The 25,225-nt window shown below is 47.1% G+C and overlaps 1 protein-coding gene across 1 annotated transcript in view; it reads right to left on the bottom strand.

The window, feature by feature from the left end:
• The window catches only part of sts (steroid sulfatase (microsomal), isozyme S), a 52,978-nt gene that overhangs the window by 5,463 nt on the left and 22,290 nt on the right, over positions 1-25,225 (bottom strand). The window contains exons 2-5 of the mRNA XM_060056285.1: positions 11,228-11,428; positions 10,833-10,954; positions 7,964-8,086; positions 327-741 (exon numbers count right to left, since the gene is read on the bottom strand). Coding sequence (XP_059912268.1) covers positions 327-741; positions 7,964-8,086; positions 10,833-10,954; positions 11,228-11,397 — 830 coding nt within the window. The 5' untranslated portion in view covers positions 11,398-11,428. The remainder of the gene's footprint in view (positions 1-326; positions 742-7,963; positions 8,087-10,832; positions 10,955-11,227; positions 11,429-25,225) is intronic.

The raw sequence follows: 25,225 nt of genomic DNA, 5'->3' as shown, positions 1-25,225 counted from the left end.
CCTCCAGCACCACCACCACCACCACCACCTCCTCTACCACAACCACTACCACCACCTCAACCACCACCGCCACTAACACCACCCCCACCTCCACCACCACCGTCACTACCACCACCACCACCACCGCCACTAGCACCTCCACCGCCACTACCCTCTATCACCACCACTACAACCACCACCTCCACCGCCACCACCACCACCTCCACCTCCACCACCACCGCTACCACCACCACCAACCCCACTACCACCTCCACCACCACCCACTAACACCACAATCATGACCCACCACCGACATCGCCATCGTTAAACCCAGACCGCCGCCCTACCGCTCCATGAAGTCCACCGCCTCCCAGGTCATGCGTGCGGTCAGGTCCTCGCTGACGTAGGGCTTCTCGACCACCTGCTGGTCCCGCATCAGGACGCAGTTCAGCGCGCCGATGAGGTGGTCGAACACGAGGTACAGGCCGGCCGCGGCGGCCCCGATCAGCAGCAGTCCCAGCCCAACCCGCCAGCCTCCGAACGGGGCGGGCAGGCAGGCGAAGCAAAGGACGGCTGTCCAGAACGAGGCGGCGACCACGTATCGGACGTATGGCCACACCTGGGCGAAGACAGAGCCGTGGCCCGCGATGCAGTCCCGCAGGTGCGTCATGGGCGTGCCGTAGAAGAGGTCGAAGCCGTGATTTGCGGGGTGGTGGCAGTGGTCCCCGGCACGCTCGCAGTTCAGACCCAGGTGCCACTTTCCTGGAGGCGGCGGGAAAAGGACGTTCAACGTTTATTGGACGTTTGTCAGATGTTTGTCCGAGCAATGACAAGTTCCACAACAGATTTCACTAGAGAGGACCAACGTCCGACAAAATTTCGGACGTTTGTGTGAGTGAATGACTAAGGAAGTTGATTTACATTGATTGGGAGAACGAGTAGTTGAGTGGGACCGAGTGAGTGAAAGAGTGGGTGTCCGAGTAAGTAAGTGAGTATGGGAGAAATTAACCATTACTTTTTATATTAACTATGAGTATTATCAGGCCTATATATCATATCGATACATTAATAGTGGAAAGCAGCAAAATCACCTCTGATTTTGCTGCTTTCCACTATCGTGCGTCTTTCACGTAACCTGTGTTCTCTCTCTACAGGCTGACCCGAGGCTGCCGTGCGACGCCGCAGACGCAGCCGTGTGATGCCGCGGACGCAACTTCCGGGTAGCTGGCTTGGTTTGTTTGGTTTGGTTAACAGGACGCTTAGCGTCAACCTGCTATCTCGGTTTGTATCTATTTTTCGGTATTTATATCTGCGACCTGTTCTGCATACTCTGTATTGTATTCGCTGTTTCCTCGCTGGAGCTCCGTCTGCATCAACCACGGTAAGCATGGATTCCGGTTGTTCTTGCTCTGCCTTTCTCATGGATAAGATAGCTCTGTTAGAGAGACGTATCTGTCAGTTAGAGGATGAAAGGGTAGCTAGCATAAAGGAAACAGATACTCCAGAAAGTATAGAGAAGAGACCCGCCAGGCGGACTCGTGGAGCTAACGCTATCGTTAGCAGTGACTCCGTCAAGGCAATCCTGTCGGCAGCACCACTTGCGAGGCAGGTTGCGGTCAGTACCCTGCCTCGCAAGTCCTTTTCGGGGGTAAAAACGCTAGTCATAGGTGATTCTGTTACACGTAAAGTTAGAATACACTCGCCAGCGAAAGTTATTTGCCGACCTGGGGCCAGGGCTCCCGACATTGAAGCTAATCTTAGGGTGCTGACATGTTGCAGACCTCATTTGGAGTTAGATTAGATGCACCAAACACCGACACTAGTTTCGACAACATTGTAGTTCACGATGCTAGGACAAGACAAACTGAGGTCACAAAAAGCAACATAGCTAGGCTTTGTGACTTCGCCAGAAAGATGTGTCGGCATCGATTAATTCTCTCTGGCCCTCTACCCGATAAGGGTAATGATGAGCGTTATAGTAGATTATTGTCTCTAAATCGCTGGCTGGCACGATATAGTTCAGAGCAGGGCTTTGGTTTCATAGATAACTGGCCCTCCCTGTGGGGTCGTCCTGGTGTGCTCATGAGAGACGGCCTACACCCTACTGGGTTAGGCGCCTCAATTATGAAAAAAACATAGATAGATGTCTTAGTCAGGCGTGACTCATCCACTCACAGCACGCTGGCTGCAGAAGTTTAGCAAACCTGCTAGCAACATGATAGTTTACATTGCAGAGTCTAGAACAGCAGATGGGTTAGCTGAACCAGTATCTATTGCACCAATTGTTTCAGAGCTGAGTGTTAACCGGACTCCCTCTGAAATTAACACTGTATCTATATGTACGTTGTGCGGACTCGCGCTGTCTCGAGGTGTAAAACCCGCAGGCGAGGGTCGCGACCAGTATGTCCAACTCTGGCGATCCCACTGATCGCCTCAGAGCTGAGAGTTAACCAGACTCCCTCTGAAAATAACGCTGTACCTATATGTACGGTGGTGCTGCCTCGCGCTGTCTCGAGGTGTAAAACCCGCAGGCGAGGGCCGCGACCAGTATGTCCAACTCTGGCGATCCCACTGATCACCTCAGAGCTGAGTGTTAACCAGACTCCCTCTGAAAATAACGCTGTACCTATATGTACGGTGGTGCGGCCTCGCGCTGTCTCGAGGTGTAAAACCCGCAGGCGAGGGCCGCAACCAGTATGTCGAAACCGCGGCATCCCCTTGACCGCTTCAGAGTGTTAACCGGACTCCCTCTGAAAATAATAAAATGGAAGCACTCAGAATAGGGTTCATGAACATAAGGTCGCTTTCATCTAAAGCGCTCTTGGTCCATGATCTAATTATTGATAAAAAGATCGACATACTGGGGATTTGTGAAACCTGGTTAAAACCAGATGAGTTTCTAGCCCTAAACGAAGCTACTCCACCCCATTACGTTAGCACCCAAGTATCTAGAGAAGTTAAGAAAGGTGGTGGAGTAGCCCTGATATCTAATTCTAAGCTTAATTTAAAGCCAAAGAATAGATATATTTTCAGATCCTTTGAGGTGCTAGCGCTCTGCACCTCAGCTCCCCGAGAAGCGAAACGAGTTCCAGACTCTTTCGTTTTAGCTGTAGTATACCGTCCCCCAGGACCGTATTCAGTTTTTGTTGATGAGTTTTCTGACTTTGCAGCTGACCTGGCTACATACTCAGACAATATTTTGCTTATTGGGGATTTCAACATTCATGTGAATAACCCATCTGATGCCCTCGCAAGGGCTTTTCTGTCCATTACAGATACGCTTGGCTTCAAACAGCTCGTCCAGCACCCAACCCACATCGGTGGAAACATGCTGGATCTCGTTCTGACCCGCGGTGTAGACATTTCACAGCTAGTGGTCTCTTCCTACACCTCAGCTTTATCAGACCACTTTTTGCTCACTTTCCAGCTGGTGGTATCCTGCCCCTGCGACGATCAGCAAGCTACTTTCAGCTGTCGCCGCATCACACCTGCTTCACTTGCACCTCTTTGTAACTATAGTGGTTCTGTGGAGTGCCTTACTGATGACCTCAACATTGCCTTGTCTGTTGCCATTGATTCAGTTGCTCCGAACGTAACTAAAAAACAAACATTGAAAAAACCAGCCCCCTGGTTTAATGCAGAAACGCGCACTCTGAAGCGAAGCTGCAGGATCCTTGAATGCAAATGGCGCTCGACTAAACTTGAGGTCTTTCATCATGCATGGCATAACAGTCTGCTCACCTATAAGGGTGCGCTGACTATTGCCAGGAACGCCTGATTTTCCAGTATCATCAACTTGAATATAAACAATCCCAAGTTTATTTTTTTGTCTCACTCAGAAACAGACTCAGACCGTAGGCTCCTCGATCGTAGCAGGTGAATTCATGGATTTCTTTGAGAATAAGATTCAATCAATTAGAGAGGAAATTGATGCTTGCCGCGCGGCTTGTCCTACACATCCTGTGGGGCAGGATGGGGAACTCTGACGCAACTCTTCTGGAGTTCAAGGCAATTCCTTTGGTGGAACTTGAAAGGGTGATAAAGGCATCAAAGCCAACAACTTGTATGTTGGATCCTCTCCCTTCCAGGGTTCTTAAGGAACTTCTTCCCACGGTGGGGCCTGCAATCCTCTCGCTTATGAATCTCTCGTTTTCAACAGGAATTGTTCCCTCCAATTGCAAGGCTGCGGTGATAAAACCGCTACTCAAAAAGCCTGGCCTAGATCCTGAATTAGTCAGGAACTATCGGCCTATATCGAATCTGCCCTTCCTGTCCAAGGTACAGGAAAGGATTGTAGCAAAGCAAATCGTTGATTATCTGACGAGGAACAATCTCTTCGAACCTTTCCAGTCGGGGTTCATGAATTTCCACTCAACTGAAACTGCTATTACAAGAGTTGTAAATGACATACTTCTTGCTTTGGATAAAAATACAAGCTCAATGCTTGTGCTGCTGGACCTGAGCGCTGCATTCAACACGATCGACCACAGCACTCTTCTTCACCGTCTTGAGCACTATGTTGGTTTCGGGGGTACGGCTCTTGGTTGGCTTGAATCGTACCTCACAGATAGAACCCAATTTGTGCTTCATGAGGGTTCAGAATCAAAGCACTGTAAATTACGCTTTGGCGTACCACAAGGGTCGGTCCTTGGTCCATTACTTTTTGCAATCTATATGCTTCCCCTGGGCGACGTTATCCGCAGCTTCGGAATTAGTTTCCATTGCTACGCGGATGACACCCAGCTCTACATTCCCCCCAGATTCAAACGGTTGAGTCCTGTCTGGCTGCTGTGAAGGGCTGGATGTCACAAAACTTCCTACAGCTTAACACTGGGAAGACAGAGCTGATAATTATCGGCTCGAAGCGGGACCGGGAAGAGTTAGAGGATGTCTCTCTGTGGTTGGTTGGCCTCGCCATTCCACAGAGTGCGTCCGTCAAAAATCTTGGTGTCCGGTTTGACCCTCAACTATGCTTTGACCAACATATAAGAAGTATAACTAGAATTGCCTTTTTCCATCTGAAAAACATTGCAAGAATCAGACCAATGTTATCTGCAGCGGATGCAGAGACACTGATTCATGCATTTGTTTCATCAAATCTGAACTATTGCAATGCACTGTTCTCGGGATTACCGAACTCTACCACAAAAAGTCTACAGCTTGTACACAATGCGGCAGCTAGACTGCTGACCAGAACGAGAAAGTTTGATCATATCACACCTATTCTCGCCTCTCTGCACTGGCTACTAGAGCTGTCCCAAACGATTATTTTTCAAACGATTATTCTAGCGATTATTTTTTAGATTAGTCGACTAATCTAACGACTAATTTTACGATTAATCTAACTATTATTTTTTCAGTTACCAATTATTTCACATTACTTCATCAATGTAACTTTTCACACAGAATGGATATCAAAACATTTATTGTTAAAATATCAACATTTATTAAACATTTCTTTAACATGCAACTTTTTTGTGCAATAACATTGTGCAAACACGGCACTTAAATTGTGCAAACTGCAAAATAGTGCATTTTGATGCCATATGTAGTATCTAACAAATGAACAAAATAAGTCAATCAGGAGGAATATACCAAATATAAAAATACTGTTCTACTCCTTCCTCCCTCTCTCATTGTGCAAACTGAAAAAGAATGCACTGCCACCTCAGAGACCCAACTTCGAAAAGGATTTATGTAATTTAAATTGTCAACTTGTAGTGTGTGTTTACTATTTAGAACTTGTTGATAGATCGTGGAATTTCCACAGTCAACAGCTAGACTAGAACTACATAACATGACAAAAGTTCTCTTACTACTTAGAACTGGTTGCGTGGAATTTCGACAGTCAACAGCTAGACTAGAACTACATAACATGACAAAAGTTCTCTTTTCCCAAGAGTATAAAATGCGTTTCTTCTCAAGATTTCTTCCTTGCTGATTTCAAGGGAGTTTTTTCTTGCCCGTGTGGGGGCATGGGTAAAGGGGGGTGTCACAAATATTTGGCCTGTTAAGCCCTTTGAGACTGTAATGGTGATTAACCCATTCAGACCGGATCACGCATACGTGTGTATTTACCTTTAAGACCGGAACACGCATCTATGCGTAGTTACCATTGAGACCGGGAAACGCGTCTGTGTCATTTTCAGCAATGCGGTCTTTTTCAAGGCACATGACCAGTTATACTCACTGTGATTGGTTGATATATTCTTGGGGTGAGCGAACGAGATGCTTGGGATTTTTTTTAAATTAATAGCGAAGCATTCTATTGGTCGAAATACACGTGGATCATGTTTTAGTCAGTGGGACGTTTAAACTTTAAATCGCCGAAGCGATCGAATATGGCATCAAACATGGCAGATTCGAGTGAAGGTAGTGACATCGAAGACACTGAATTAGATAACTTAGATGAATTAGATAACTTGGAAGAAAATATTTTACCATCTGATCGCGTGGTAAGAGAGCAATGGATTCAAGCGATGTTTGGGGAAGAAGAGGATTTGAGCGAGTTTGAAGGCTTCGCGAACGAGTGGAAGAGTGGCAACTTTCACTCGCGGGAAAAGATTCCATTCAATCGCCAACCTGGCATAAAGATCGAGCTGCCAATGCCAGATGTTATAACACCGGTGCAGGTATTCTCCCATATCTTCACGGAAGAAATGTGGATGCGTCTTATAACGCAAACCAACCTCTATGCTGAGCAATGCTAATAATGGATGATTTGGATAATAATATGATACATTAAAACAATACAAATGACAATTATAGATTATTCTTACGATAATAATTCATGTCTGATGATAATGATTTGATCCTGATACTAATTACAATAGGTTATGTCACAAGTCACTGATAATAATGGATGATTATGGATAATAATATGATGATAATATCAAAAAACAAATAACATCAAAATAATACAACAAAGAAAATGAACATTAATTAAAATTGAAATTATTTGGTAAAGAAGAAGTAACCCTCTGTTTTGTTTTGTTCTATATCTGTGTTTCAGTGTCTATCACTTGTCACTTTGGTACCTCAAAAGTATGACATAGAAGCAGATCTGTATGGATTTTCAAAATGTGCTTGATGTTTTTGATGTCTATTGATTTTTTAAAAATATGCAGTTGAAGTTTATGGCCAAGCAAGTCAGTCAAGTTGACAGCCAAATAATTAATCTCTCAAATGCCTTTTACCTCATGTTTTTATCTGCTATAGAGCCTGAGAAATTAAGGTTTTATTAGGCGTTGACAAACTTTGAATATTGTTCTGAAAACCTTCAGGTTTTGAGAGAGGGTTTACAGAAAAGTTCTTAGGCATAAAAAGGCCTTTTTTAGCAGGCGTTTTAGGCCTAAATGGGTTAAGGGCTATACAAATAAAATTGAATTGAAAAAAAAAAAGAAGAAATTAATAGGAGAGCCTCACAGGGCGCCAGAGAGTCTGGGGCCAAGGCGTACTGACGTCCACCTAATGTTTAGATTAACTGCGGATGATGACCACATACTTAAAGGAATGTATGGCTTACCGTCCTTACCATAAAAGGAGTTCTTATGTGCATGCTGAGGCAGGTCATACCATATGGAAAACAGCTTTGTTTGAGAGAATAAAAAGACCGTGATCGGGTGACCCGGCAGCGTCTTTGCAAACCTCACTCGGCTTCATTGTTGCTTGTTCGCGGGTAACAATAAAGTCTCTTGTCATACTCGATCCAGACTCCTCGATCCCTCATGCTCTCTTAGTTAGTTGAAGTGATAGAATTCTGTTATTTTCTACCACATGAGTGAGGGAGTAACTCAGTGAGTGAGTGAGTGAGTGACCAAGTGAGTGACTGAGTGAGTGAGCGAGTGTGACCGAGTGAGTGTGATCGAGTGAGTGGGTGAGTGAGTGACCGAGTGAGCGACTGACCAAGTGAGTGGGGGAGTGAGTGACCGACCAACTGACCGGGTGACTGAGTGAGGGACGGATCCGGGGGGCCGGTACCCACCTATCAGAGCTGTGTTGTAGCCCTGACCTTTGGCCAGTTTGGCGAAGGTCACCTCGTTGCTGGGAAGACCTCCGGAGGAGGCGGAGAAGATGTAGGCTCCCACTCTGCCCAGTCCGACCATACCTGCCCCCAGTTACACACAGATGGGCATGACAACTCCCCCTCTGGTCACCAGTCAACAAGTTAGGGGGGGGTGGTGGTGGTGGGTCATGATGGTGGTGGTGTTAGTGGGTCATGGTGGTGTAAGTGGGTCATGGTGGTGGTGTTAGTGGGTCATGGTGGTGGTGGTGTTAGTGGGTCATGGTGGTGATGGTGGTGTTAGTGGGTCATGGTGGTGGTGTTAGTGGTTCATGGTGGTGGTGTTAGTGGGTCATGGTGGTGGTGGTGGTGTTAGTGGGTCATAGTGGTGTTTGTGGGTCATGTTGGTGGTGTTAGAAGGTCATGTTAGTGGGTCATGGTGTTGGTGGTGTTAGTGGGTCATGGTGGTGGTGGTGTTAGTGGGTCATGGTGGAGGTGGTGGTGGTGGTGGTGTTAGTGGGTCATGGTGGTGGTGGTGGTGGTGTTAGTGGTTCATGGTGGTGGTGGTGCTAGTGGGTCATGGTGGTGGTGGTGGTGTTAGTGGGTCATGGTGGTGGTGTTTGTGGGTCATGGAGGTGGTGGTGTTAGTGGGTCATGGTGGAGGTGGTGGTGTTAGTGGGTCATAGTGGTGGTGGTGGTGTTAGTGGGTCATAGTGGTGGTGGTGGTGGTGGTGTTAGTGGGTCATGGTGGTGGTGGTGGTGTTAGTGGGTCATGGTGATGGTGGTGTTAGTGGGTCATAGTGTCATAGGTCATAGTGGTGGTGTTAGTGGGTCATGGTGGTGGTGGTGGTGTTAGTGGTTCATGGTGGTGAGGGTGTTAGTGGGTCATGGTGGAGGTGGTGGTGATGGTATTAGTGGGTCATGGTGGTGGTGTTAGTGGGTCATGGTGGTGGTGGTGTTAGTGGGTCATGGTGGTGGTGGTGTTAGTGGGTCATGGTGGTGGTGGTGTTAGTGGGTCATGGTGGTGGTGATGTTAGTGGGTCATGGTGGTGGTGGTGTTAAGGTACGGCCACACCAACCGCGTTGCTCGCGGTAGGGGCGTTGAAAATCGGCATTTTTGCATAGGGAACCATTGGTCTAGGCGCGGTACACGCGGTGAAGCGGTGAAGCGTTGCGTTGGGGGCTTTAGGCGCGGAAGTTGCACGTAATTACGCACGTAAACGCAGTACCGCGCCCACCGCACCAACGCCCGGAGTTCAGAAAATTTAACTTTCACCGCTTCAACGCGTGACGCTAAGCCACGGTAGCCAATCAGCGTGGAGCTTGACCCGACGTCACTGGCAGAGAGTAGTGAGCTTGCACAGAAGCATACGGCCGACATCTTTCTTTATTCTGGGTGGAAATAGTGACATAGTTACGCCATTACATGCGTTCATGGAAACATTTCTAGCGAGAAATGTGCATTTTACTTTCAGAATGTTCGCTCGGTGAATGTGAAGGATGTTTGGTTTGATAGTTATGACGAAGAGGGAACGCTCCGTACACTTGCATGGACAGAGTCTCTGGTTGTTCAGCAACCTCAACGTCTTGGCGGACTATTTCTCTGCTGATCAACACTACGAATGCTGGAAACACACCAGACACACCATGTGAAGTTATTTAACCCGATTAGTGTTATTTATATCCGAGATTATTTAATCTAACCCGATCTAAGCTCTATCATGCACCCAAACGCGGCGTTTGGGTTTCCTACCTCGGACTCCAGCGCAGCCACGGCCGACATCTTTCTTTATTCTGGGTGGAAATAGTTACATAGTAACGCCATTCAATGCGTTTATGGAAAAAAATGTAGCGAGAAATGTACATTTTAATTTCATAATTTTTGCTCAGTGAATGTGAAGGATGTTTGGTTTGATAGTTATGACGAAGAGGGAACGCTCCGTTCACTTGCATGGACATGGACTCATCTAGCTGCGGTGGCGCAGTGGAAGCGTTGAACCACCACACACCGATCAAGCTTCAGGTTAGGCGCGGTACTCGCGGTGTCCAACGCGAGCAACGCGGTTGGTGTGGCCGCACCTTTAGTGGGTCATGGTGGTGGTGGTGGTGTTAGTGGTTCATGGTGGTGGTGGTGCTAGTGGGTCATGGTGGTGGTAGTGGTGTTAGTGGGTCGTGGTGGTGGTGTTTGTGGGTCATGGAGGTGGTGGTGTTCGTGGGTCATAGTGTCATAGGTCATAGTGGTGGTGTTAGTGGGTCATGGTGGTGGTGGTGTTAGTGGTTCACGGTGGTGAGGGTGTTAGTGGGTCAAGGTGCTGGTGGTGGTGGTGGTGCTGGTGGTGGTGGTGGTGTTAGTGGGTCATGGTGGTGGTGTTAGTGGGTCATGGTGGTGGTGTTAGTGGGTCATGGTGGTGGTGTTAGTGTGTCATGGTGGAGGTGGTGTTAGTGGTTCATGGTGGTGGTGTTGTTAGTGGGTCATGGTGGTGGTGGTGTTAGTGGTTCATGGTGGTGGTGGTGTTAGTGGGTCATGGTGGTGGTGGTGGTGGTGTTATTGGGTCATGGTGGTGGTGGTGGTGGTGTTAGTGGTTCATGGTGGTGGTGTTGTTAGTGGGTCATGGTGGTGGTGGTGGTGGTGTTAGTGGGTCATGGTGGTGGTGGTGTTAGTGGGTCATGGTGGTGGTGGTTGCGTTAGTTGGTCATGGTGGTGGTGGTGGTGTTAGTGGTTCATGGTGGTGGTGGTGTTAGTGGTTCATGCTGGTGGTGGTGTTAGTGGGTCATGGTGGTGGTGGTGGTGGGTCATGGTGGTGGCGTTACACGTTGGTGCTGGTGGTGCCCTGTCGGGTGGAGGACTCACCGGAGCGCACGGGGTACCTCCCGGTCAGGAAGGCGGCCCGGCTGGGGGTGCAGAGCGGGGCGGCGGCCAGGTGCTGGGTGAGCCTCACCCCCATCTGGGCCAGACGGTCTATGTGAGGGGTGCTGGGGGGGAGGAGGGAGTGGGAGGGAGGGGGAGGCACCGCCCAGGTTCAGGGGTGGTGGTCACTCACTCACTCTCTCCCTCACTCCCTCACTCAATCTCTTCCTTTCTCACTCACTCATTTGGTCTCTCACTCACACACTCACTTGGGCACTTTAACACTCACTAACTCACTAACTCATTCACTCACTCACTCCATCCCTCCCTCACTCCCTCACTCACATATATATGATTATTATTTTAAACGTTGTCACGACCTCTAATGCGTGCGTTACCTAATGGTGTTGTTGCCGTAGCAACCCAGGTCTCCGATGCCCAGGTCGTCCACCATCATGAGGACGATGTTGGGCTTCTCCTTGGCCCAGAAGGAGGTGGCAGAGGAGACCGGGAGGAGGAGGAGGAGGAGGAAGAGGAGGAGGCACGGCGGGGTAAATAGTCCCTTCATGGCAGCCCAACACCTCCTCTCAAGTTATCACCTGGTCGGATGCAGCAGTTTGAACAGTGGATTATTAATAATAATAATTATACACTTCTCAGCCTCCCTGGTAAAGTCTACTCCAAGGTGCTGGAAAGGAGGGTTCGGCCGATCGTCGAACCTCAGATTGAAGAGGAACAATGCGGTTTTCGCCCCGGACGTGGAACTACGGACCAGCTCTTCACTCTCGCAAGGATCCTGGAGGGGGCCTGGGCCTACATGTGTTTTGTGGATCTGGAGAAGGCGTATGACCGGGTCCCCCGGGAGAAACTGTGGGAGGTGCTGCGGGAGTATGGGGTAAGGGGGTCTCTCCTCAGGCACGTCCAGTGGGGAGGAGACCTCGGGGAAGACCCAGGACTAGGTGGAGAGATTATATCTCAACACTGGCCTGGGAACGCCTCGGGATCCCCCCGTCAGAGCTGGTCAATGTGGCCCGGGAAAGGGAAGTCTGGGGCCCCCTGCTTGAGCTGCTCCCCCCGCGACCGACCCCGGATAAGCGGATGACGATGAGATGAGAGATTATTATTATTATATATTTACATTCTCATTCAGGGCGTTTAGCAGATGCTTTTATCCAGAGTGACATACAATAAGTAATTTTTTCAGAAGAAAGAGAAACCACAATATATCTATGTCGGTACATTAAGGATGTTCATAGAAGCAAGTGCCAAGCACTAACAATCACTAAGTTAACCCATCCCCGTACACAACAGAGCAAGCTAGAGTATGATGCTACATTGCTACACAACTATATACAATAACTTAGTACGACATACAATAAGTGTGTACATTAAGTGACCCGGACGTATACAAAATACAATAAGTAGGAGGGGTAATAATATAATAATAATAATAATAATAAAGAATCATGCAGAGGGGTATTCCATCAAAGTCGCTATCGAAAGCGGCGCTTAGTTGATTAAGCCCGGTTAGAACTAACACCAACTTCTACTTGAGGCTAAAGCCGTTCCATCAACCCAACTCAGCCGCACCTTGCTCAGGGCCCAGTTTCCCGAAAGAATCGTTGGCCTAAAGTGGGTCGTGAAGTGCGTCGTACGAGCATCGTAAAGTTTTCACACGTTTCCCGAAAGCAGTGTTGATAACGCACGTCGTGAAAATGCTCGTAGCTAACGAGGACTCCAGGGGTACTCGTAGGATGCTAAGAGCATCGTTAGCCTACTATAGCCTCAGGGGCGTCACCAGCGGACATTATTATATTGGATATTAGTATTGGATGTGTTTTATTAAAACACATCCAATACCACGGAATGCCCAGCTGGCTCAATTTCGCAACCAAAAACACTGGTTCCCGCCGATATATTACTCATATGTTAGATTTAAACAGCAAAGATAGAGACATGTTCGAAGTCAACAACAACATTATTTATTGCAGCAATTTAAAATTCCAAAAGCACATGCGCAGCCGAAATGTACTGATCAAACGCCACGTCACAAGGCACATAAAAAATTCTAATGTGCAATTGCTCTTGTGTGGGAGGTCGCTTTCAAGCTGCACTTGCTGTCTCCCTCTGATTTTAATTCAACCATCGTGGTTAAAATGTCCTCATATTGATCAATGACAGAAGACATAGGCTACTGTAGACATGCATCATGCTGAGACCAGTGGGTGTCGGAGAATTTTCCGCAGGTGTTTTTTGTAGCGATTGTTTGCATTAAGCACTGTAGGTGCTTCGGTGAGGCTGTGATGAAGTTCACTATTTATTGGACCCTGTCTAGAAAGTAACGAAAATCCCTGACCATAGTTATTCGCATTTGTAGTCTACACTCATTATTGCATGCGGGTGTCTTCATTCATAAAAAAAATTTAACATTCGGGAGTATGCAATAATATAAATTATTCTAAAGAGGTCAGAGACTCCATGCGGAGCCCCGCCTTCCCCAGTGAACCAAGAAACCTGGCCCCGTGAAGAACAGGGGATTCGACCCCCTCGGTTTTACACAGGAAACTTGAGATAAGAAGGTGAAATCAACGGGCGTGCCAAACTGCGACCGAACCGGCTTGGCAGTGTAAAAAGACCTATAGCCTACTTCATCCTGCCCAACAATATGGGCAGGATCAGCACATTAAGATAAATGTAGTTGTCACACAAGCTGTTTTGGATTTTTGATATTTGGAATTATTTCAAATGTATGCACAGTGCATTCAGGATTAGGACTGATAAAGCATATGTCGGCCTAGGCCTAATCAATTGTGTTTTAATATCTTAAGCATTCATATTATTGCAGTCTATTCTTTTTGTAGGCTACTCTGCTATTAATATGAACAACTTTCCATTTGTTCACTTGCTTTAATGAACGACAGTAGTGAAATTACAATAACCAAACATGTCATGAGCAGCTGAAGGTGCTGGTAGGTTTACATCTAAATAGAGTCATTAACTTCCTGTTCCGCTATATGCCACAACATAGAGGACCGTAGTGCAACAACATAGAGGACCGTAGTGCAATATTCCCTATCTCCCCCTGAGCCTTTAACACTCTAACACAAAGGCTAATAAAAAAAAAAAACAGCATCGAACGAACTATGTGCCATAAAAACGAGCGGAAAGTCCAACATGAACCCAATGCCCACAGAACCCATTAAAGACTACCCCACAGGAAAGTCCTTATGCCAGGCAGGCACACCGGCCTTCCTGGTGGACCGGCGCAAGCCTGTCGCCGGCGACACGTCGGGCGGCGGTGGGAGAGGGGCCACAGGGGCCACAGAGGCTGGCGGGGCGTACGAGGGACGCCCTGGGCCGGCACCACTGGCACGATAGAGGTGGGCTGCATCCCGCGCCGGAGAGAGCCTGCAGGTGGCAGCGCCGGTGGTGGAGTGGGCCCTGACTCCGTCACAGGTCTTACTTGGCCGCTCGCAAGACCAGGCAGCTGCGGCGTTGCAATAAGTGCTGGTACAGCGACGCGGGATGCCAGATCGTCATAGATCGATCGAGATGGGGGCCGGTCGCTGTGGACCGGGTAGAACTTGTGCAGGAATCTGCAGTTCAGAGATGAGACCCTGCCCGACCCGTCAATCTTGACCACGTACTGATCGTGCTGGCGCACCTCAACGACACTGCCCGTCCTGTCCCACTTGTTAGGGTGAAGTCCCGTCTGGTTCTGTACGCGGACAAAGTCCCCCACCTCGAGAGTTGGGATGCGTTTGGTGTGCTCCGCCCAAGTGCCAACTGTGCGGATACGGCGTTTGCGGAGGGCCTCCTTGCCGTCAGCGTCTCACGGCATGATACGTGCGGTCTGTACCTCCCGGGGGCAATCGGGATGAAGTCGCGGATGGGCCGGCCGAAGACACACATCGCCGGGTATAGCTTTGTGTCAGGGTCCGGCGTATTACGGTATTGGAGTATCGCCCTCTGCACAGCGTCGGTGTCGAGTTCGCCCTTCGGGCCTGTATTGTCAGTGATGAGCCGCTTCATCGTCTTCACCCCGATCTCTGCACGGCAGTTGCTGTGGGGAAAGCCACCGATGAGAGGCGGTGGTGCACGCCCCATCTGTGAAGGAAATACCTGGTCTCGGTGGAGGTGAACTCTGGTCCCCCGTCCGAGGCAGGCTCTTCCTGAGTCCCGTACGTGGCAAAGGCACGGCGTAGGTGGCATATGACACCCGCGGCGCCACCCGTCGACCTCGAGATGATTGGCCAGTTCCAGTAGCGGTCAGCTATCACAAGATAGTGTACACCCCTGTGCATGAAAAAGTCTGAACACACAGCCTGGAAGGGGTAAATGGCCATGACAGGCGGCGCCGCGGGATGAGAGGGCGCCATCCGGTGGCAGCGTTCAGTTATTCCGAGTGGCGCAGATCGATGTCAGCCGCGTGCGTGAACCTGCTGCCAACCAGGGTCACCTTCCATCCATCAGCGCAGCAGAAGGGCCTGACCGGCGTGCACTGACAGTCCAAGGACGATCTCCTCTTTTGATTCGCGGAAAACGTTCTCCAATTCCGGAGACCACTCGAAGCGTACCCCATGCAGTAGTCTAGTCGTAATCCCCATAGGCCCAATAGTAAACCCAGAAATGTTGAGTACCCTAAAGTTTTATTGCAGAAATGTCATCTATAGACCTGGTGGATGGAATTCAACTTGGTTGCTAAAAGTTGAACTTTGGGCAATTAGCATAATTAGCATAAATAGGCAATTAAGGCGAGACACTACAGGTGAATAGGGTAAAATAATAAATAAATAGATATCACCATGAAACTTTCTGAGTTGATTACCTATATTAAGATGAGAAAGAAATATATTGCATGTTTTTTGTATTTTAATGTTTACATATGCAAATGATGCCCTATCTCGTTAAATATGCTCTAATTTGCATACACACAAAATCCGATCGTGTGATAAAGCCAGGCTCAAAATTATTTTTCCAAGGGGGACTGAGTTGGTGAAAACCTTTTAAGGAACCTTGTAAGGATTTACAGTATTGACACATTAGACCATTGCTAGATTCGATGGTCCAGTCTCTAATCGATACGATTTTACGATACAAGTTATTGTTTTATTGATTAGGCTATGGTATTAGATAAGAAGCTTTTACTTTTCATTTAGCTATTTAGTCCAGACACTGAATTTCACGGTCACTTGCTATTGTACTCTCCACTTGATCACTACTCTCCCACTGTGAATGACAATCAGGCCTGCCTTAACCTGCCATTGGGCCCTGGGGCTGAGGTTTCGTAGGCCCCCTGAGAGGGGATCTTACAATGAAGATGTGTAACTTATTTCCGACATTTTGGGGAGTGTGGCTGTGGTGTAAAGGGGCCACTGGCCCTCTTTTTTCTTGGCTGATGATAGGCCTCTGATCTTTGTAAGCCCCAAACAAAAAATCACATTCTCTTGGGCCTTCGCCGATCTGGGGGCCTATCATGGGCCAGTATAAAATATAAATAAAAAATAAAAAAATATTTTTTTTTTTACTGCAGCTCATGATAGGCCCCCCGATCGGCGTAGGCCCTGGGGCTTCAGCCCAGGCAAGCCCGTGCATTAAGGCGGCCTTGATGACAATACCTCTAACATCGACATTTCCATCTGGAGTTGAACTACAAACTACATGCAGATAAAGAGTGCAGGATAAAGGTATGTAACTGTTAAGAATCTGTATCTACAGTATGTTGGTAAAATGAACTGCCATTAGCTTAAATGAGCTATGTGACAAATGAGTACGACTGCTAGCATCCTTCTATGTACTTGGTTGCTCTGTTTGCTTGCTCGTTAGCTAGCTATCCACATAACCATTTTTATTGCAACATTAACACAGCCATTAGACACAGGAACCCAGAAAAGTTATCTATAAATGAATGAATGCATTACTAAATGTAGTGGATACTTTAAGTGTTTCATTAGAGCAAGCTAATGTTTCTTATCATTTGCTTGTATAGTAGGGCTGCTCGATTTTGGAAAAAATCGGAATCACGATTTTTTTGGTGAAGATTGAAATCACGATTTTATTTTTGCGTTTGAAAATAAAATCAAATTATTCGGCATTTAAAAAAATCTCTGATTATTATTTTTTTTTCACAAAACCTCATAGACAACGGAACATTCCAAAAGATTCGTTCCAACCTGATTTTATTAATTTGAAGACCCAAGAATCAAAATCATGATCAAAATTCAATTAATTGCACAGCCCTATTGTATAGCATGCACATGAATAGCTTCATATTCATGCAACATCTTTAAACTCCTTGCTTGTATAACCTATAAGCACACTGACACAATATTAACAACTCCTTTTTGCTGCTTTTTCTCATTCAGGGTCCGTATGGACGGCAAAACGGGAAACTGCTTCTTCGCACCATGTAATGGTAATGGTCAACGTCAAGTTTTCAAAATCTCAGGCATCAACACAATTATCTCTCGAAGCAAAGAAAAGGGAGATGACCTACACACAATCTTAGCATCTCGTGTTGCTTCTGAGGGAGACAGTGTTTCCATTCATGCACATAAAAACTGTTATTGCAATTATACGTCCACATCAAGGAACAGTGGTGTGAAGAAGAGGAAGGTGTCTGAGTCATATAATCCTGGTCATAGGCCACTCAAGTCACAGACTCAACAATTTGAATTTAAAAGAGACTGTCTATTATGTGGAGATGAATGCATTCCTAAGGATCCAAAGCACCCTGAGCGTTGGAAGCAAGTGAACCAGTGCCAAACAGTTGATAGGGGGAAAGGAAACAGAACATTCTATGGGGTGTTGAAAGATGTATGTGATGAGCGGCAAGATGCCTGGTCAACTGCAGTGACTCTAAGATTAGCTGGTGTACGAGGAGATTTGCATGCCAGCGATGCTCAGTATCACAAAAGCTGCTATGACAATTTCCGCAAAATTCCACAAAACTCAGTCAATTCTGAGTCATGCAGGCCAGCAATCGAAGAATCTCTAAGATTTGTAGTAGAGGAAATGAAGGGAAACATGCAGGAGACATGGACCATGTGTGAGTTGCATGAAATATACAGTACAAACTTAGGTGCATTGACTCAGAAGCAACTGTTTGCAAATTTATGTGAATATTTTGGTAAAGAAATTGTAGTTCTGAATGTGGAAGGCTGTGAAACTGTAGTTGGTTTTAAGAATTGCATAGCTAAAACACTGAAAATGGTCAAGCGGTCAAAGATGGATGATGAAGATGAAGTTGACAAGCTCATCAGGAGGATCAAGTCAGAAGTGGCCAGCATACCTAAGCCAAAAGATTATGATCTGAGCGATTTCTGCTTCACAAAGATCATAAAGGACACAAGTGCTACCTTACTCTGCTTTGTGTCAAAACTTGTTTCTGGGGGAGGAACGACTAAGGCTTCACTCACCCTGACACAATCCATCCAGCAGCACATCAGTGGCACACACAATCAGACAACACTAGGACTCGCCGTGAAGCTCCACCATAAGTACGGTAGCCGTACATTGATCGAGACCCTCAATGATCATGGCCTTGTAACCAAATATGATGAAGTTCTACGCTTCCGCAAAACTGCAGCTCAGTTTGTTTCAAAGAACCCTGCTGATTATCACAAAAATCTTGGTCTGACCACTGAGTTGGGCCCCATATTCAGCTGGGCAGACAACTATGACCTCTACATCGCAAGTCCGAATGGAACCAAGAGCACACATGCTATGGTTTCTGAGTTTACACAACATCCAGCACCCGGCACCATCATGACCGGAAACATTGGAGTGATGCAGCTGAAGATCCCAAGGCTAAAGTTGTCTGAGGATAGGTCTTTACGACTCACTCACCAGTCTCTACAACTGGAGCACTACACTGGTCCCCCTAAATTGAAACCACCTGCACTTCCCGTGAAGATTCTTTCTCCAAAAGAAGCCCACCAGGTTGCCGCCAGCTTGACACAAGCAAAGAAAAGAGATGCTGCTTGGCTATCACAGCTCTTCTTCCACTCAAATCCAGCTGACTGGGCTGGCTATAACGCATACGAAGACAGAAAATCACAAACTACCAACAAGCCTAAAACTATTGTAGTGTTTGGGCCCCTTATCGATTCTCCACCTTCACACCCAGATACCGTGCTCACAACCCTAGTCTACCTTGAGAGATCACTGAAGAGCTTTGGCATGAAGTATGCACACATCACAGTGGACCTGCAGCTCTACATTGTGGCGTGTCTAATCCAATGGAGTGACCCAATGCGATGGAAGTCTGTCACCATCCATCCTGGAATGATGCACACTCTGATGTCATTCCTTGGCTGCATTGGATTCTTGATGAAGGGTACTGGCATGGAACAACTGCTTGCTGTGGCATTTGGTGGCATCGCCAACATTCTCAATGGAAAATCCTGGACAAATGCACTGCGTGCATATCGGATGCTTATGGCTGTACTCCTGCAAGATCTTCTGCAAGATGGACCACAGACTGATGCTGCTATCACAGAATATCTGGACAAGGCACGTGAACACCCTACAGGCAGGCTTTGGGTGGACTGCCTGATTCGTCCCACCTCCATCGCACTTAATTTCCTTCGTGCAGAGAGACAGGGAGACTTCCTCCTACAGCAGCACTGTCTCGGGCAGATGATCCCGTACTTCTTTGCTGCTGGGCACCATAATTATGGGCGGCATATCACTTGGTACCTAAGGATGGCGCAGAACCTTCCACATGATGCCAAGGAGGACCTCTTAGCAGGGGCTCACGTCTGTCGCCATTCTGATGGTGGAACTGCTGTACCTGCTGATCAGTTTGGTGAGCAGACCTACATTAAACAAGGGACCTTTCCCTTGTTTAATGTAGGTCTGCTCACCAAACTGATCAAGCTGACAAGGTGGACTGAAAGGCATCTCAACCAATGAAGTGCAAGTTGCAGTGTGGATCAATTCCCATCCCATTTGCTCCCACCTTTCCCAGACAGTGGAGGAAATGTATGTAAATCAGGACATTCCAGAAAATTCAGAGGAGGAGGAAAATGTTCATGTGAATGGAAATGTGAAGCAGAGTAGATGGAAACATAAGGAGGAAGGTGAGAGAAGACAAGAAATTGATCGAGGAGATTGCAATATTATTCATCTTTATTTCAGACTCATATAGGTCCATATACACGACAATACAACAGACAAAACAACAACAAACAAATAAGAAACACAACTAAAAAACATACAGACACTCTCTCCAATGCTTCCAGAGACTGGAAGTGTATCTGATGCTGCTTAACTTCGGCATGGTTAAAGTCATTATGATTTCATTTTTTGAGTCCATCAATCTCATCATAAAACTGTACATCAGATTCCTGAGCAATGCATTTAACGTGGGAACACCACTGTTTACAAACAGTTGACTGGCACTTGTGCACCTTGGTAGGAGGTTGGAGGAGTTCCAGCAACATTCTCATCCGTTAAACGAGAACCAGCAAATTCTTCGTGAATGAACAAGTGGCACCAGACTCGGTGAACGTGCAGAATGCTCTTCACATTGGTGAACAGCAGAGCAAAGATTTTGCAGATTCTCTTCCTGAAGGCTTCCATAGCCCCATTGGTAAGAGAATCACAACCATGGAGGTGATGAAGAAAGCTTTGACTGTGAAAGGCAAGCCTATCTACGACATGGAGGCCCTCTTTGCTCGACTCTTAGTCGTGGGGCAGCAGCGTGGCATAGAGTTGAAAGATGTTTTTGATCATGAGCTCAGTCCAGTTCCACCATCACTCATTGATGAATTTGGTTGCCTGAGGAAGGGTGACAAGTCTGTCCTTGTCAAAAGATTGGGAGTACCTGATGAAAATGCTCCACTTCCCAATGTTGTTCTAGTTGATGGAAGTCAGTTGCTCTATCACATTGTCTGGCCGGTGGCAGGTACGATTAAGGACATTGCCTCAAGCATTAATACACGCCTCTCCAATGCCTATACTGCAGCTGGAGTTAATGAGACCCTCGTCATCTTTGACCGGTACAATGATGAACCCACTGCAAAGGATCATGAGAGGAGAAGGCGAGGAGGAATTGGTGCAATTGATTATAAGCTAACAGTCAACACACCCCTTCCTTGTCGAGAAGCAGTGATGAAGAGCACATCAACTAAGACCCTGTTATCGCGTCTTCTGTGCACATTTGACCTCACCACTAATAACATCTTATTTGTGAACCACACAGACTGCATTGTGAAGCATGAGGAGGCTGACATCACCCTCATTAGCTACATGCTGCAAGCAGCTGAAGCAGGGGCTCCGACAATACGTATCCTAAGTGATGACACTGACGTATTTGTTCTGTTGGTGTACTGGGCATGGAAGGCCAATGTTCAATCAACAGTGCAGATGGAGAAGTGGAATGGCACCATCCTGGATATAAATGCCACCATCAGAGGATTGGGTGACAGATGTCAAGGTCTCCTGAGGATGCATGCGCTGTCAGGATGTGACACTGCCTCCTATCCCTGTGGGAAGGGCAAGACATCTGCGCTGAAAGTACTCCTAGGAAAAAACATTCCTGGTCTCAATACAGTGCTTGGGGAACCTGATGCCACTCATAGTGACCTAAAAGATACTGGGACCGAGTTCTTTATCGCACTGTATGGGCAGAAGAAGGCCAAGTCGATGAATAACACTCGCTACCAGATCTACAGTCGCAGCAAAAAGCCTCCCAAACTTAAGAAGCTTCCTCCAACTGATGCCAACCTGATGCTGCACATACTGCGTGCTCATCTTCAGGTCTTGTTGTGGAAGGCTGCAGGTCAGAGAGAGCCTCCTGCAGAGGCCAGAGACATCAGTAAGTTTGGGTGGGAGGTTGCTAAAGAAGGGTCTGTCATGCCCGCTCTTGCCATCCAGGCAGTGGCTCCAATAAATTTGCTTGATGTCACCAGCTGTAGCTGCAGCTCATTGAAGGCCTGCAGCAAAGGAAACTGCAGCTGCCATGCTGCAAGTATCAGTTGCACTGACTACTGCAAGTGTGAAGGGGGTGAGGTCTGCTGCTGCAACCCATTCACAATACATGTACATACCCAAAAAGACCAAGAAGATGAGACTGAAGGGAATGAGGAAACAAATGAGGAAGATGGTGAAGGCTATTGAGTGGGATTGTGTGGTTCTTATAGTTATTTTACAGCGTGTGTGTGTGTGCATGCTGTTTGCAGTTCTTGTATATAGTTATTGTGTGTGTCCTGTAAGCATGCTGTGTAATATATAGTTCTTTCATTTGCTGTATATAGGTCTTGTATATAGTTATTGTGTGTTTGCCTGTGTGCATGGTGTATAAAGTTCTGTCTTTTGCTGTATATAATTATTTTTGGTTTGTGTGTATGTGCATGCTGTATATAGTTATTTTGCATCTTTGTATGAGATTCTATGAGATATGGCCTCATTTGCATATTTAAACATTAAAATACAAAAAACATGCAATACATTTTTTTCTCATCTTAACATAAGTAATCAACTAAGAAAGTTTCATGGTGATATATATTATTTAATTTCTTTACCCTATTCACCTGTGGTGTCTCGCCTTAATTTGCTTATTATGCTAATTATGCAAATTGCCCAAAGTGCAACTTTTAGCAACCAAGTTCAATTCCATCCATTTGGCCTATAAATGACATTTCTGCAATAAAACTTTAGGGTACTCAACATTTCTGGGTTCAAGAAATTACGACCAGACTACAGTGGGAGTTTCCGGAGCGGTTGAATGCGTTCGGCCATACTGAAGGCGTAGGCCACTTGGTTGACCAGTCCAAACCAGGACCTGACGTCAGTGACATTGCGGGGTCGCGGAAGGCTCGGATAGCCTCCAGGTAACGGCTGCATGGCCGTACTTCGGACATGGTGATTGTGAAGCCCGCAAAGTCCACGAGGGTGCTGCGAAGACAAATTTATCCAGGTTGAGGATGATGCCATTCCTGCCACAAACGTCCAACCATTGTGCCGCCTGGAAGTAGCTCTCTTCAACTGTATCAGCCCACAGGAGTGTGTCGTCCACACACTTGGTCTTGTTGCTGATGTCCGCAACCACCTCATCATAGCGCCGTGAGTAACCGTCACATGGGCCTGAGGTCGCGAGGTTGACCTCCCCGAGTGTTGGGAACCTGTCTGAGATCATGCCCAGGTCCACACAGGCTGCACGAGACAGGAATATACGGTCTGAGGTGTCAGTCACGTACGCCATCTGGCGCGTCTCCATTCTTCGGGCGTCGCTGCTGTTACCAGTAGAGCTGTAGCGATGCGTCGATGATGTCGACGTGTCGACGTCAAAAATTCGTCGACGTCAAATTTCTCCGTCGACGATTTTCGATGGAGAAATGGACGAAAGTCACAATAAAGGAAAATGTCCGCGCACGAAATCATCAAAGGTATGGAAATACTTCAAGTTAAGTCCTAAACGGAAAGGTGTTGTGATTTGCACTCTTTGCCAAATGGAGTTGGCATATCACAAGAGCACGACAGCAATGTTGGAGCATCTCAAACGAGAAAGTATCTCGTGCGCATGAGAAAGTATCTCGTGCGCACGAGAAAGTATCTCATGAGCATGGGGAAACATCGTGCGCATATCACTGGCTGTGTGTGTGTGTGTGTGTGTGTGTGTGTGTGTGTGTGTGTGTGTGTGTGTGTGTGTCGTCAGCGAGTAGGTGGACGAGCGAGGAGAGCGAGCGATAGCGTGCGTGTCAGTCTAGTGAAGTCATGAACGAGTCCGGTTGTGTGAAAGAATAAAATACCCAGCCTGTCAAGAATCGGTGGCCGCTTCATTCCATCATATTCCGACCTATAAGCAGACTCACTGTCGGTCAAAGTGAAGGGTCATGCCCCCGAGAGCGCATCGGACCTGGAGGGAACGTATCACCTGTGCTCCTCGGTCTGGGAGCCGACAGCAGGAAAGATGTAACTCGTAGTTGGAGGCGGATCGCGCAAGAGAGTATGCGCACACATTTCTTTCATGTCCCTTTACGGGTTCCGTATTAAATAAAGTATATTATTAAGAATTTTTTGGTATTTATTTGAGATAGGCCTACATTATGGTTTTTATTAATCGAGCAACAGAAAAAAAAAAAAAAAACGTCCAATTGGTCATTAGATTAGTCGACTAATCGATAAAATAATCGCCCGATTAATCGTTTGATAAATAATCGTTTACCCCCAGCCTTAGTTACCAGCGAACCTGACGACGGCGGCCCCGAGATGAACGGCCACCCAGACAGACCTTGTCAAGGTGGTTCTGACGGTTGCCTTTCCAGCACGCCTTGCCATACGCGGGGCACTCGGCGCGCCTGGCGTGCCACTGAGGTGTTTTACTGTGGCCTGCCTCGCCGCAGTAGATGCACGTCCCCTCGGCCTTGACCTTGGGTTTCTCCTAGAGCTGTAGCGATGCGTCGATGACGTCGACGTGTCGACGTCAAAAATTCGTCGACGTCAAATTTCTCCGTCGACGATTTTCGACGGAGAAATGGACGAAAGTCACAATAAAGGAAAATGTCCGCGCACGAAATCATCAAAGGTATGGAAATACTTCAAGTTAAGTCCTAAACGGAAAGGTGTTGTGATTTGCACTCTTTGCCATGGAGTTGGCATATCACAAGAGCACGACAGCAATGTTGGAGCATCTCAAACGAGAAAGTATCTCGTGCGCATGAGAAAGTATCGTGCGCATATCACTGGCAGTGTGTGTGTGTGTGTGTGTGTGTGTGTGTGTGTGTGTGTGTGTGTGTGTCGTCAGCGAGTAGGTGGACGAGCGAGGAGAGCGAGCGATAGCGTGCGTGTCAGTCTAGTGAAGTCATGAACGAGTCCGGTTGTGTGTAAGAATAAAATACCCAGCCTGTCAAGAATCGGTGGCCGCTTCATTCCATCATATTCCGACCTATAAGCAGACTCACTGTCGGTCAAAGTGAAGGGTCATGCCCCCGAGAGCGCATCGGACCTGGAGGGAACGTATCACCTGTGCTCCTCGGTCTGGGAGCCGACAGCAGGAAAGATGTAACTAACCATCTCGTAGTTGGAGGCGGAGCGCAAGAGAGTATGCGCACACATTTTTTTCATGTCCCTTTACGGGTTCCGTATTAAATAAAGTATATTATTAAGAATTTTTTGGTATTTATTTGAGATACATTATGGTTTTTATTAATCGAGCAACAGAAAAAAAAAAAAAAAAAAAAGGCCAATTGGTCATTAGATTAGTCGACTAATCGATAAAATAATCGCCCGATTAATCGTTTGATAAATAATCGTTTACCCCCAGCCTTAGTTTCTCCGCTCTGGCTCCCGCCCTGGCGCGGACGTCCAGCTGCTTCCCCCGTCGATATGAGCTGCTGATAGTGTCCGTGCTCTGAGGGTCAAGCAGGCGTGACGCTGAGCGCTTTCCTGAC

Source organism: Gadus macrocephalus, chromosome 7 (assembly GCF_031168955.1).
Source record: "Gadus macrocephalus chromosome 7, ASM3116895v1".
NCBI classification, from domain to species: domain Eukaryota; kingdom Metazoa; phylum Chordata; class Actinopteri; order Gadiformes; family Gadidae; genus Gadus; species Gadus macrocephalus.
Note: the sequence above shows the minus strand (reverse complement) of the source record. Positions and strands in the feature narration are given on the sequence as shown.